The following is a 14,192-nucleotide window of genomic DNA, read 5'->3' as shown; positions in this document are numbered from 1 at the left end:
ACATATTAATAAAATAAATGACACATCAAAAATATGAATACCTGTCCCTTAATGAACAAATAACTAATACATAAATAAATAGATTAATAAAATAATGTATCTACTAAAATACATAAATATGTTATAAATTACATAATAAAACTTAATTCCAAATGTTCTGGATTAACTGTGCATGAAGAACTGTGAAGGCCCTTTAACTTGTTCCATCATTTCTGGCTGATGCTGGTCAGTCGACCTTTCACAGGCGGATCATTCTGTTCAGGCTGATGCTGATACAGATATCAGGGAGTAAATCATTTGGCCAATATAAACATTTTGCAATGATCCCTCAAATGTATTTATTAAGCACTTGTGACAGATATGTAACAGAGACAGGATGCTTTAAAGGACAATAAAATAGACTTTAATGTATAAAATGACATCAGTCACTAAAACAACAGCTGTGTTTGTGTTTTTTAGTTACAAATTATCCCAAACATCCATAATGTAGGTCAACTAATATATCGGTTGGGCCCAAAGACCTTTGGGTGTGTAATCCCCAGCATGAAGGTGTGTTCATGGGGCATCTTTTGGAGTACATAAAGTACCTGACAGTGTCTTTTCAGCTCACCAACAACATCTAACCAGGATGAACTCCAGCTCAAACTCCAGTTTGAAGACTTAAGCCCGAGGAAACGAGCAGCATAAACAAAGCTGTACGATTACATTGCCAAAATGATTTCTTAAAAAGATGTTTTATCTCATGTTAGTAATATATAGTGTGCTGGCACAGATCTTATGATGCCATTAAAATGAAACACATTTCAGGTACAATGCCAGTGGCTTAAAACACCTTAGAATAGACAGATTTAAAAGAAGTGAGTTTTCATTAGCGAGTGAAAATATCCAAAAGAGGACATTAAACATATGATAAAAATACATTACTCAATGAGAGCACAGTGAAAGGAAGTGTCTACAGTACCAATAATACTAAACTGAAAATGTGGTGTGTGTGAGCATGAAGAACCTACTTGACATTGGTGTTGGTGCAGATGATGTACTCGATCTCATCAGAGTACGGGTTCTGGAAGGTGAAGCTGCTGGTTCGGATCAACATCCACTCCCTGTTCTTCATCCGGAAACGATACATGACCGACAAAACCTGACCCTTCAGCTTCACTACCTGCAGAGGGAGGAACACTTCTAGTTAGTATTACTGTTTCTAACAGGCCATTATTATTCAGTTCAATGATCCAGCAGGGCATGAAGGAGCGAGAGTCGCAGAGATCGACAGTAATGTGACAGCCTTGTGTATTTTCATCCCATTACAATCCTCTTCAGAGTTGTTGTTGACAGCTTCCTGTGTGTTTGCCTGAGAGTCTAACATTCAATTAGTCATGTTGTAATTAAGCTTAAATTAAACTATTTCAGCAAAGGAATCTCCCCTAAAACAAGAACAGTGAAGAGTTTACTCCATTTCTGTTTTACAACTTGTCAATAAAAGTGTTTTCATCTGGATGGAGAAAGAATCTAAAAACAGCTGTTCAAAATCATTTTAGCAGCCCTGGTTTGAGCTGGGCTATCATATAATCATGGTTTCAGCTGCATCACATATCTTCTGTGGCAGGCTGCTGGTACCCATACTCTTCCTCTCTGACTGTCAGTCTGGGAATGAAAGCACTGCAGTTCTTCCAGAGTGAAACAGATCTAAAGTGACTGCTGACGCTGATCACAGAGAACCTTTCAGTCCACACAGACAGAAGCTGTGACAGAGGAGACGAGCGGAGGACGCAAAGGAAAATGCTCCTCTGGTTAAGTTCAGCAACCGGTCAGGATGATGCTGTTTGGTTGATCAATGCCATTGATACTGGTGTCTCTTGTGACTACATAACAGAGAACCTAATTCCTCCCACTGGGTCAGATAATCAGCAAATACAACATTAATTACCACTGCTATGCTGATGACACCCAACTGTATGTCCCACTGACACCTTGTAGTGACGACATGTCTTCCATGTTGTTGTGTCTGAATGACATCAGATGCTGGATGTCTCAAAGTGTCTCAGTCTGAGCAACTCATGACAGAAGTCATTATATTCACTCCCTCCACCAGTTTGTCTGGTATAATTTTGTCTCTCATTTAATACTCAGAAACAAGACTGCACAGTGTTTGACACCTAACAGCTGAGACTGATCTCTAAGGTTACACCCTTTCTCTCTTTCTCAGATTTAGAGAAGGTTATTCATGCGTTCATAAGAGTCGACTCCTGAGAAGCACTGTACTCTGGAAATTCACAGGATTCAGTTCATTAAAGATGCTACTGCTCAGATTTTAACTAGCTGTAGTAGAAGTGAGCACATAACCCCAGTTATTGCTGCCCTTCACTGACTACCTGTTAGTTTTAGAATTGATTTTAAGGTCTTATTACTTTTTTTAAGCCCTACATGGTCAGGCAACACTTTACATTTGTGATCTTTTAAGTGTTTACTGTTTGAGCTCCTGACAGGAAGCTTCAGTCTGTCCCTGAATCACACCTCGTCATTGCTGTTCTGTACCTGTGGTTTATCTTCCTGTTCATCCTGAGTAGTTGTTATGTCTGCCTATGAGCCACAGTGTAACTCTGAACTTTGTTCTTGAAAGCTGCTTTAAAAATGTATCATTATTATCTTGATAACCAGAGCAAATAAACCAGAAAGGTATCACATTAAAATTAAACACCTACACAGATCTTTTCAATCCACACATCAAATAGATTATTTTAATCACCTAATCACGTGGCCAGTATAAGACAATGTACTAGAAGTTCAGCTGACCCAGTTATAATCAGACTGATATCTGCTGGTGATTGAGAAGGCGAAATACGAAGCATAATGAGTGAACCTAATCACTCCGCCTGCAGCACTGTCAGTCAAACCCACATGACACAATCTGATGAAGGCTCGTGTGTCTAACAGACAGACACTTGTGGAATATACTTCAATAACAGAAGAGCTGATGGATCGTGTGTGTGTGGAGGAAGGCCGAAGGTTTCCGAGGTGAGCAGAGGAGGAAAACATTCCTGGTGTTGGTGAAATGATCCATTTGGTTTAGGAGATGAGTCAGTGATGGCAGTAGTGCACACAGCATTTCTGTAAACATGAGGGAATGTGTGACCAGATCATTTAACCAGCAGCTTAAACATTTGGCTGCCACTGAGAAGAACATTAACCTTGGTGCATGTGATGATACACCTGACTCGACTGCAGGTCATCACTCCAAGCCACAGCATCACTGTACCAATTAGGAATGTATTTACTGGGGAGTGAAATGTAATAGTGACAAATCATCTCACTGTTGTGTCCAACATAGAGTGCTTTAAGCTACAACAAGGAATTTAAGATTCTGCACATGATCTGACCAGGTGATGTTAGATCAAATCAATGACTGTTCTCACTGTACTGTTGAAAACTTAATGTTGAAGTAAACATGTATGTAACACACAGAGCAGAAACAAGTGACAGAGACACCATTCACCCTGTTACAGGCCAATGTACCATCAACATGTTGTTACTGTAAGGTCAAAACCTTACATCATGTTCATTTATAATACAGAAATATCTAATGGTCTTATTTGCTTATGTACCAACAACATGTTGAGCTTATTTGCTGATGATTTCTTTTTGTTTTCATGGAGAGAGACACGTGACAGAGAGACGGAGGGAGAGCAGGCAAAGCAAATGCAGCAGAACAGATACACTGTAAAAACAAACAAAAAACAAGAAATGCAATATGTGGTGGTCACTCTTTATTCTGTGGTGCACCAACACTACTTAGTCACTGAGAGGGAAACACTGTAGTGTGTATGGCTACTATACACCTGCCTGTGTGCCTGTATGCACTCCTGACAACATGTGGGGACGCTCCTGATGGTCTGCAGATGGTGTCCCGGGATCTCCTCCCAGACCTGCACAGATACATCACGTCCCATAGGGGCTCAACTGGACTTAGGTCAGTGGAACCAGAGGGCATCAACGCCTTCATCATCGAGGAACTGTTCCACACTGGCCACATGAGGCTGGCCATCGTTCTGCCCCAGGATGAACCCAGAGCAGAATGTTAACCACGGCATCTCCAGACTCTCTCACGTCTGTCACATGTGTTCAGGGTGAACCTGCTCTCATCGATGCAGAGAGGACTACCTGTACCTGTACTGCAGGTACCGCCTCATGCTACCAGCAGTGACAAGGACACCAGCAGAACACAGAACGAGAGAAGGGTTGTGTTGGTTTTGCCATTTTCACCTGTTGTCACTTTCATTTGCACCAAAGCAGGTGAAACTGATCACATCACTTGAGCTTCCTATGTGGACAGATTGATGTCCCTGAAGTTTACCTGACTTGGTGTGACGATTGAGTATTTCCTTATTTTTGTTGAGCAGATATATATATATATATATATATATATATATATATATATATATATATATATATATATATATATATGTGTGTGTGTATATATATATATATATATACACACACACACATATATATATATATACATATATACATATATATATATATATGTATACACACACACACATATATATATATATACATATATACATATATATATATATATATATATATACATATATATATATATATATACATATACACACACACACATATATATATATATATACATATATACATATATATATATATATATATATATATATATATATATATATATATATATATATATATATATATATATATATATATATATGAAGCAGGACTACACAGTTTGTTCCCCTATTGGCATCGTTGGACTGTTACCCACGTTTTACTCCCACACTTACTGGCTTTGCATGTGTTTTTTGTGGCTAATAAATTAGTTTGGCTTGATTTTTTTCAGTCTGTTCTTACCTGTTGAAAGCTTTCTCTCAGGTGACTCTGGTCCTCAGGATGACAGAACTCCAGAATATCTTTCCCCAGCAGGTCCTTTAGGACAGAAAAACAGTCAGTTAACAGGAATTCACCCTGTGAAATAAAGAGTTGGTTTAACCTACTAAACCATCTCTTACCATGTTCCATACAGCCTACTGCATCCTACAGAGATATCTGCAATGTGTCAGAAGTTGTCAGTGGAACTAATCAGTTGAGCAAAGACTTTAGAGAGTCCTGTACATGAAAGGACCTCTGAGTCAATGATACAACTGGAGCCACAGACTGATGCTGATAACAGATGGTGCTGCATTGTACTGTGGACATTAGATCTGAGTGGTGTCCACGGTGAGGTAAATCAACCACAGTGTGTTCAAACTCAGTGTTTCTTTGTTTTCCTCTCAGTTTGAAATTAAAGCAGCTCCTCAACATAATAAATGTGTGTTAGCTGAGATGGGAAACTGATTCACTGTGTGCAAACCTTTCCCTTAAAGGTGAGAGCTACTGTTGTTGATTCTCATTTGAAAATAAATGTGATTAATGTGTTACAGCCAGAGACAAAAAGGGTCTGCATTATTATTAAATGTCAAGATGAAGTCCCTTGTCTAAACAGGATGTATTTGTTATAATGTTGCAGAAAAACAACTCTGAGTCTGTTTTTCGTTGAGTAATGGACAATCAGTCAGCGAAGGCACGAGCCGGCTGACCACAGGAATGTGTTGGACGCAGCAGTGCAGGCAACAAATGTGTTTCATCCTCGTCTGCTTATTTCCACTGTCAACACAGCACCTCGTGTGCAGTGCTGATCATTTCAAGTACTGCTTAGTCATGAATCTGCTCCTCATGTGGAACACGAGAAGTTAATCTGAGAGCGTAGGTCACTGAAAACAAGTGTTTGTGACTCACATGAAGCTGTAAACACTGACAGGTGGTCATGTCGGGGAACCGGGCAGCGTTCTTATATTCTTTTAATCTTTGGTTTAAGCAATGCAATATTTTGTAACGAGTCTTATTTCATCATGACAGATTTCAATGATTTCCACCGAGTTGGGTCACTAAAGGTTTTGAATATTAGTACAGCAGTAAGTCAAGAACATCCAGTCACCCAACAGTCAGATCATACTCCCACTCTGCTGCTCTCAGTGTCACTGTTTATCAAACATTCTATTTTCATTCCAATTGATTCTATGTTATCATCCTTCTGATCACTACGGAGCCACTGAGAGTGAATCACTACACTTCCAGTAGATGTTTCACAAGCCTATCAGGAAGGGGAGGGAAGACGTGTTGGAGCAGCTGGAGGTCTGATCCTGTGCAGGACGTGTCGACTTTCACTCAATGATAGCAGAAATGTAGGAAAGTCCAAATGAAAACACTTTTCTGTTTGAGCAACAGATTGATCAGCATGACACGACCCTGAGGACATTTATTATAGACTTTTTACACTGCCAGGAGAAAGTGATGAGTCGGCACTCACAACAAATGACAGATGAGAAAACTGGAAGGCTTCTTATTAAATCTAAACAAATAAATTAGGAATGTGCGATGTTGTATAATATATTCCTCTCTCAAATGAAGGCTGCTTTTCTGTGCCGCTTCAGTAAATTAAGGACACACACACAAGTAGAATGAAAGTTGCATGTTTGCAAGTTTGCATGAAACTGAGAAACAGCTGATAACACTCTGATCTCCATCTCCAGTTACTAACCTGAGGCTGATAACCAATGACGTTGATGCAGCGTGGGTCGACGAAAGTGATGACACCATCTGAGTTGTGACGTGACAGGAACTCTGTGGGCACCGACAGGCCGTTCATATCCATGGAGACCGGAGAGCTGGTCACCTGAGGGAGGACACACTCACATTTAGGATACATCACAAAGATATTCAAGAAACGGAGAGTTTAGTTATGAAGAATACAACACAGCACACCAGTGTTTTGTACAGTAAGTTGCTGTAGAGTCTGTTAACCACAAGCACCACAAGTACGCTCAGTCCAAGACCCGACAGCATTTCCACTACAGGTAACCATGTGGCTTCTTCAGGGCTGATATGGATACTGAGTATTAGAATTGGGACTGATATTCAATCGCAGTGAAAATGAAACTCTAACCCCAACCAGAGATTAAATAAACCTGAGTACAATTTACACAAGTGCTGTTCTGAAGTACGATTTTAAGTTACTTTACTCCAGTATTTTCATTTTCTGCTGCTTACTATACTTCCTCTCCACAACATTTATTTGAAATGTTACTAGTTACTTTGCAGATTCAGATTGTTCAGTGTTTATGGGCTATTAATTGTGACGTGTTACCGATCAGATAGTGCTGTGGCCGGGACATTGTGTGACAGGATGTAAATCAGAGCCAAAGTAGCAGATTCTAAATAAGTTTATTTTATAGGCAATCTGAGATAAACACCAATAACTGGATTAAAGCTGAATATCTAATAATCAGCCAGGACCAATAACTGGTCTACCCATAATTCTCAGTATTTGGGCTAAATCTAAATATTTTCAGTAACTATATGTTTCAGTTAAGATCAATTCTAAAGGGAAAAGTTTCCTCAGCAGGAATAAATCAAATCAAATCAAATCAAATCAGAGAAACTCTTTGAACTGCTCCTGCAGCAAATCCACTTCTCCACTGGATTTGTGTGGTCCGGCTCGGCCTCTTTAAGACGTGACTTCGTTTACAGCGTGTCCAGATATCGCCCTCTTTGAAGCTCGGCAGCTCAGATGGAAGCAGCATATTTAGCCTCGTGTGTTGAAGTGTTGAAATGATAAATGTTTGAAACATACTGAGGCCACAGAGGGACAGAGGGGACGTGATCGATGCTGGAGCAGGGCTTTAAAACGCTTCAGAGGAATAACACAAGCCCTGTTCACACTGCCCTCAGTGCAGGAACCAGGAGTGTGTCGGTCTGAGGATGTTCACAGTCTGACAGCTGGACTCATCCTTCACTCAACAAAAAAAGACAGATGTTCCACGATTCAACCCACAAATTGTGTGGTGGTACTGGTAGTGTCTTTCAGCAATTTATACGAGGAAAAAGAAAATCCTGCAGTTCTACGTGATGAAGCCTCCTTCATCCTGTCTGTCCTGCCCACTCTTTGTCTAATTTCTGCCTGTAAAACAGCGTCTGTCCTCGACAGCAGAGACCGGTGGCTCCCGCAGGTGAATGGTGGTGATGACGAGACGCCTTCCACTACTGTGTTGTTCTAGTTACTGACTCTGGTAACATGTATTGAAAAAAATCACTGTGACTTCAGTGAATTTTGCCCAAGAAAACAGCATCTCTCCCTGTGAGTGAGAGTCAGACAGGGTCCTCTGTCTACTGATGGTGATTACGTAACATTATGACAGCATCCATATGATTAGAAACAGGCGGCCAATCCATGTTCAGATGAACAGGTGGACACTGCGGGAAACACGTAAAAAATACCCAGATGGATGTCAGCGTGAGAGTGTGTAGCCTCTTCTTTTGTTCCATAGTGCCGGCGTTATTAAAATGACACACTGCACACAAAGTGCCACTGCTTGTTTCAGTGTGAACAAACAAAGAAGAGCTTTTGTTGCAGCCACCACATACCTGCAGTCTTCCAATGGCCACTAGGCAGTATTTTCCAGTCTGACCTGCCTCTGTGTCTTCATCTGGTATAGTCATACCTGTGAGAGGGAGACAGAGACAGAGGGAGCATGAATGCCATCTAAAAGACATTTCTCATAAAGGGTAACCGCTCATTTTTCCATTTGATACTTGAACTTTGCAGCAGTGAGAGGTAATCTACTGGCTGACATGGCCACTGCTCCTCTACAATGATTTATAAGTTATGTTTTCACCATTAGGCCTCCACAGAGCACGATCAATGTGTACAAAAACAACACCAGAAACACTCAAACTCGCTCCTCTCTGTCAAACACAAATTACTGAATAAGACAGGAGAGAGAAACAAACAGTGTGTCTGTAATTTTCAGTCACAATGACCTTGAATACTTCCAAATTTACTTCCATGTTCATGTTGCACTTCCACTGAAGCCGGGTTGAGGTTCATGTTAATCACATTTTACACACTATCATTCATTTCTTCCTTTTATTTAGGCAAGCTAATGCTCATCCACCATGTTGTTGTTGAAAATACTGTTCCTCTGTCTGGACCCACAATACAAACTTCAACATGTTGATGTGATCGTGACAGAGAGACAGTTACTCAGTTCATCCCCTGAAACAAACGTGTTTAGGAGAAACTTCAAACAAATGTATTTGGGTTTTCAGGGTATGAAGATAATGTTAGAATAAATATTAAGAAAAATTATAAAATAAATATATACCACAGATTGTGTATAAGTGTGCATATTGTGTGCACTAGAATAAAACACAGCATATACATGTATACCATTGGTGCTACACACACTTCTGCCCTGGTTTCTTGTTATTTCACTGATCTAAGGTTCAAACAAACATAGAAATGTGCTAGCAAATGAAAAAAACATGAAGGAGGCATGCTTTATTGACCCCTCTCGGGGAAATTAAATGTTTTCCTTCCCTTGTTAATTTACACACACAGATCAGACAAATACGCGGTTGATATATGGAGAGATGTCCGCTCCGTTACAGACAGCTGTGTTGGCAGGAACCAAAGCCTGGTCTACTGCCTGGAATGCAGCGATGCTATCCACTACACCACCATGATTACAAAACACAAAATCACTGAGGAGGTTAAAAACTCCCCAAACACAAAACAAACACCAAGAAAAAAAGGCCAAGTAGGAACACTGCTCCGACTGGCCATCCGCTATGATGTGTGACTGACAGCCAAGAGTCTTTATAGTGTGGACAGGACGGGACTCCTCCACTCTGTATGACAGAACATTTGGATGATTTTAATCAGAAAACTTCAGAAAAAAAGGAGACTTTATGTGAAGCACCCATTTATATCTGGATACAACACTGTTGGGTCAGGAGGGGGCGAGTTTCTTTGTGATTAACAGTGAAATGTCAGTAATGCACATATGTGTTTCCTGTTACAGCTGTGGGAGCAAACATGTGACGTCTCACAGCGTGCTGCACTGTTAACTCCTTCTCTCACACTCCCACACCAGTCTGGGATGGTTGAATGGCTCAGTATATCTATCAGTGATCGGTTCAAACATTTCATTTGGTTTCTTGTTGGGCGACTACTCTCTGATGTTTTCAGTACAGCTGTCCTGAGTAGAAGGCTGCCATTAGAAATGAACCGATCAGAGCACATATCAATGGATTGGTAATGGCTGAAATAAAGCCAGTCAGCTCATTTTGTACCACTGCTCTCCTTAACCACAGCCAGGCTTCACAGTGTGGGCTTTACAGTGTAGGCCAGTGCTCAGTAGAGATTTTAGTAAAAGATAGACGGTTACGAAGCTGACAAATTTGTTGTCGCTCCTCTTTTTTAATTAACAAAAATCTGTGTATGAAACATCCTATTGTTTTTAGCAAACACAATTATCAATCCTACATCTGTGGGTGACTTGGTTACACTCTGTAACAGTTTTTTGTAGCCGGCCAAAGGTTGTTCCTCTCACTCACTCTGTGTTACCACTGTCCAATCAGATGTTCTGCTGTTTCAACAACTCCGGCACAGTGACACGGCATCACATCAGTTTTAGGAGTGCATTCTTAATGTTAAGCTTTTATTAAAAATGGTATTATTAATAATGATCATAATGTGTGTCATGGGTGTGTGTTGCCATAATAACTGGAAACAGCAGGCTTGTTTGTTTCTGTAGTCATTACTGATTTTTCTGTTTGTCTGTTATTGTAACATCCACATCACCATGATCATCATGAATGTCTTCCCTTTACTCTCAGCATGACAGAATAAACATCACAGCATACAAAGTGAAGAAACCTGATTCTACGTGAGTTCCACTGTGTCTTTAACACTAAATCACCTTTGCCAATGTTTCTACGTGGAAGGAAATGCATTTAGCATGTTCGCTCTGAAGTACTAGTGAATGTAAACAGAAGTTTCCACAGGACACATTTTAATAGTATTAGTTGTTATTACAAACTCTAAACTCCCTGTAGCTGCCTTTCAAAGTAAAGGCCTTCCGGTGAAAAGTCTGATTTCAATGTAGATTTAGCGTTAGCACTAACTTTGCTAAGGTCGGCATTATTCTCATCCATAAAATCTACATTTCATGTCATTATTGTCATAATTATTATTCTACCTCAGTGTTCAGGTAAAGAACTGCTGATCTGAGAGAAACTAGGGAGCATGCATAGCAATCTAAAGTCTATACAAATATATAAAAGGTGTGTAATAGCATTCGTAATTAGCTGGCTGCTGTTTAATAACAGTAATTACAGACAGGCCAGTTAACAATGGCCTCCATCATCTCACCTACACGGAACAATAAAACCAGGACTCTGTTCTGGTTTGGGCAGCATTCCTCACCTCTACAGAGTTCAGTCAGCAGCAGCTGAATCGCGGACTCTCTGCTATCCATCTGTAATTTATGAGTGTGTGTGTCGGTGTGGATGACCATTTGCCAGCAGTTTTGTCTGCAGAACATTCCAAAGGAGTATTTTTAGTGCACGGAAGTGAACCATCTGTCAGTAATTCCAAAACACATATGGTGTATGTGAGTGTTTTTGTATTCTACCAGGAGATATTCCAGCGTGACCTCAATGTTTTAGTCGATGTTGTTCAGTTCCATTTCACCACGTCAGCCTTGTGGACATCCCGCTTCAGGCTGAGGGGGTGCATTCCAATCTCTGTCTACGTAAACACTGCACAATATGTGTGTGTGTGTGTGTGTGTGTGTGCGTGTGTGTGTGTGTGTGTGTGGGTGTGTGTGTGTGTGTGCTGAAGTCAGAGAGTGCATCTGAGGCCTTGTGCGTTTCTCAGATCTGGTGTGCCTCAGATTCACTTTGTACCACAGTAATACTGACAGATGGGATGAGGCTGAGAGTTCCCTCTGAACATATCTGAAAGTTAAATCCAATAGTCCTAATCAATGGATTATTCTACAACTCTACTGAAAATCTAAAAAACAGAGTTTGGATGAACGAGGCAGGGAGGTTTCACTTGAAGTAAAGTACGTTTTAAAGGCATTTTATTTCCTTTCACAGCTCTCCTCTGGAAGGAAAAATGGTGCATTTGTTCAGGACTATTTTCAGCAACATCTGTTGCTCTACTAAGTTTTTTTCCAGAGCAGGGTGTGATCCCAATTAATGTGGGATTGGGTCAAAATAAGTGTGTGTGTGTTCATGGTAATGAAGGAACACGTAGGTAAGTAGGAAATAACATAAATATAGGTTCTTTTGTTCAAAGTAGTGGCCTACAAAGGGAGATCAATGTGTTGGTGAGCCATGTTGAGCCTAAAGCCAGAGTTTGTTCTGTCAGGAAGGTGGCTCACTTTTAACCTGGCTACATCACCATAGCAACTGATGCTGCACACCTAATCTGGTCCAGAGGAGGTTATATTCACAGTTTCCTGGTGATGTTCTCTATGAGCAACACAGACTCTCAGCTGAAGGAATATGTTGTATATGCTGAGCCGTACTTTATCACCTTCACCAGATGAAACTGCTGTAATGTGACTACAACACCGGTTTGCTTCTGGTGAATTTAACTCTTTAAACTGTACACAGCATTAAACTAAAAGAAAGATGAAGGCACAGCAGCTACAGACCGCTTTGTATTCTATCTTCAGGCTTTGGTCTTGATTTGCTGCCAGGTCATTTTCCACCTTGAATCACCTTGACATCTACTAACAACAGTCACTTCCAGGTAGACAACTAGCCACTGACCGGCATTGGAAAGAAATGTGAAGTCAACAAACTTGTTTATTTCTGTTGTCACTCTCATGTGTAACGCTTGCTGTTCCAATCTATCCGATGTTTCTGCTGTGATTATTTCATGTGCCATGCTGCTTTACTTTGACTGGAATATTGGTAGATTCTGTATCAAGTTTCAGGTTTCAGAGCGTCACATTAGAAATAAATGGTACACATTGAGGGAGCATTGAGAGGCAATAACTCATATAACAACTTACAAATTTACACAATCAGCAGTACCAGCGCTGTAACTCACTATAACAACCTGTTCCTGGAAGAAACTGTGGTTAACCAACCATGTGGACAACCACTGATACGACACACATCAGCTTTGATCATGGTTTCAGGCTCTGATGAGCGAGAGTTTCTGACATTATCTATCTCAGTGAAACAGTGTCAGTATTGGAATCCACTCTAATGGATTCATGTTCTGGCAAAGATATGTTTTGACTGTCTATCTTCAGACCTAACTTCAGGGTGTGGATGGGATCACATGTGTTAACTTGAAACAAAGCCCCAACTTTTGCAAAATCCACTCCAGTTTCACTCCAGAACAAATGTGGTGAACACTGCCCTGCAGTCACATTGAAGAACATGAGGTGATATTTAGAGACAGGCATGAAAGCTGATGTTTCAGTCAGAGGGAAAAACGTGCACATATGCGGAGCTGTATGACTCCACTTCCTGACAGGACAGCAGAGTAAGAGGAACACCTGGAGTTCCTGGGAAGTTCCTGGTAGGGGAGACTCACTACACAGAGAAGCTTGTTGTTACAGAAAACATCCGTACTGTCAGTTGGGAAATCCATCAGCCAGAGGACAGACTGCAAAAACAGTCCAGCAGTCATTCACACAAAGACAAAGATGTGAAATGTTTGCTTTGCCCTGTTTCTGAACACAGCCTGATGAGAGTCTTATGTCAGAAAAGAACACAGACTTTCTAAAACGCTGCCGCTTCGCTCACATATCCTGGATTGATCCCAGAGCCACGAGGGCTGTTGTGGATCTGTGGCTTAATCCAGGTCCTGAACCAGATCTGTGCAGAGTTCACAGCTGCTTTAGTTTATACCAGGCCACACTTACTCTGGCAGGGAGGTTTGGGTTCAGCAGGGATGGAGACAAGGATGTCAAGTGTGTGTGTTTGTTTACCTGCAGGTGGCCAGGCTTTGATGTAGCCGGTGCAATGCACCACAGAGTACTGAGCCTCTCCTTCTTTAGAGGGTCCAAGGCCATTCCTGTCCATCAAACACACACACACACACACACACACACACACACACACACACACACACACACACACACACGTTATTTAATCAGACAGAAATGAAGAGAATTGTGCAAGGCTGTGTCTGAGTGGCTTTTAGGTAAACATTCTGTTTATTGGTGTTGTGATGCGTAGTTACTATCTGTTGACACAAAAATATCTGTTTTTTGATTATACCATTAGTCTGCTTCATTTTCTGCTTC

General features: G+C 40.8%; 1 protein-coding gene across 3 annotated transcripts in view; it reads right to left on the bottom strand.

Annotated features, from left to right (window-relative positions):
* Positions 1-14,192, bottom strand: part of arnt2 (aryl-hydrocarbon receptor nuclear translocator 2) — a 63,560-nt gene that overhangs the window by 18,040 nt on the left and 31,328 nt on the right. For all 3 annotated transcript variants that reach the window (XM_030414001.1, XM_030414004.1, XM_030414002.1), the window contains 5 exons: positions 13,875-13,960; positions 8,497-8,573; positions 6,614-6,748; positions 4,888-4,962; positions 1,011-1,162 (listed from right to left, as the gene is read on the bottom strand). In XM_030414001.1, coding sequence (XP_030269861.1) covers positions 1,011-1,162; positions 4,888-4,962; positions 6,614-6,748; positions 8,497-8,573; positions 13,875-13,960 — 525 coding nt within the window. The remainder of the gene's footprint in view (positions 1-1,010; positions 1,163-4,887; positions 4,963-6,613; positions 6,749-8,496; positions 8,574-13,874; positions 13,961-14,192) is intronic.

The sequence above is a fragment of the Sparus aurata genome, chromosome 4, assembly GCF_900880675.1.
Source record: "Sparus aurata chromosome 4, fSpaAur1.1, whole genome shotgun sequence".
Classification (NCBI taxonomy): Eukaryota; Metazoa; Chordata; class Actinopteri; order Spariformes; family Sparidae; genus Sparus; species Sparus aurata.
This window is presented reverse-complemented; position numbering and strand designations above follow the sequence as displayed.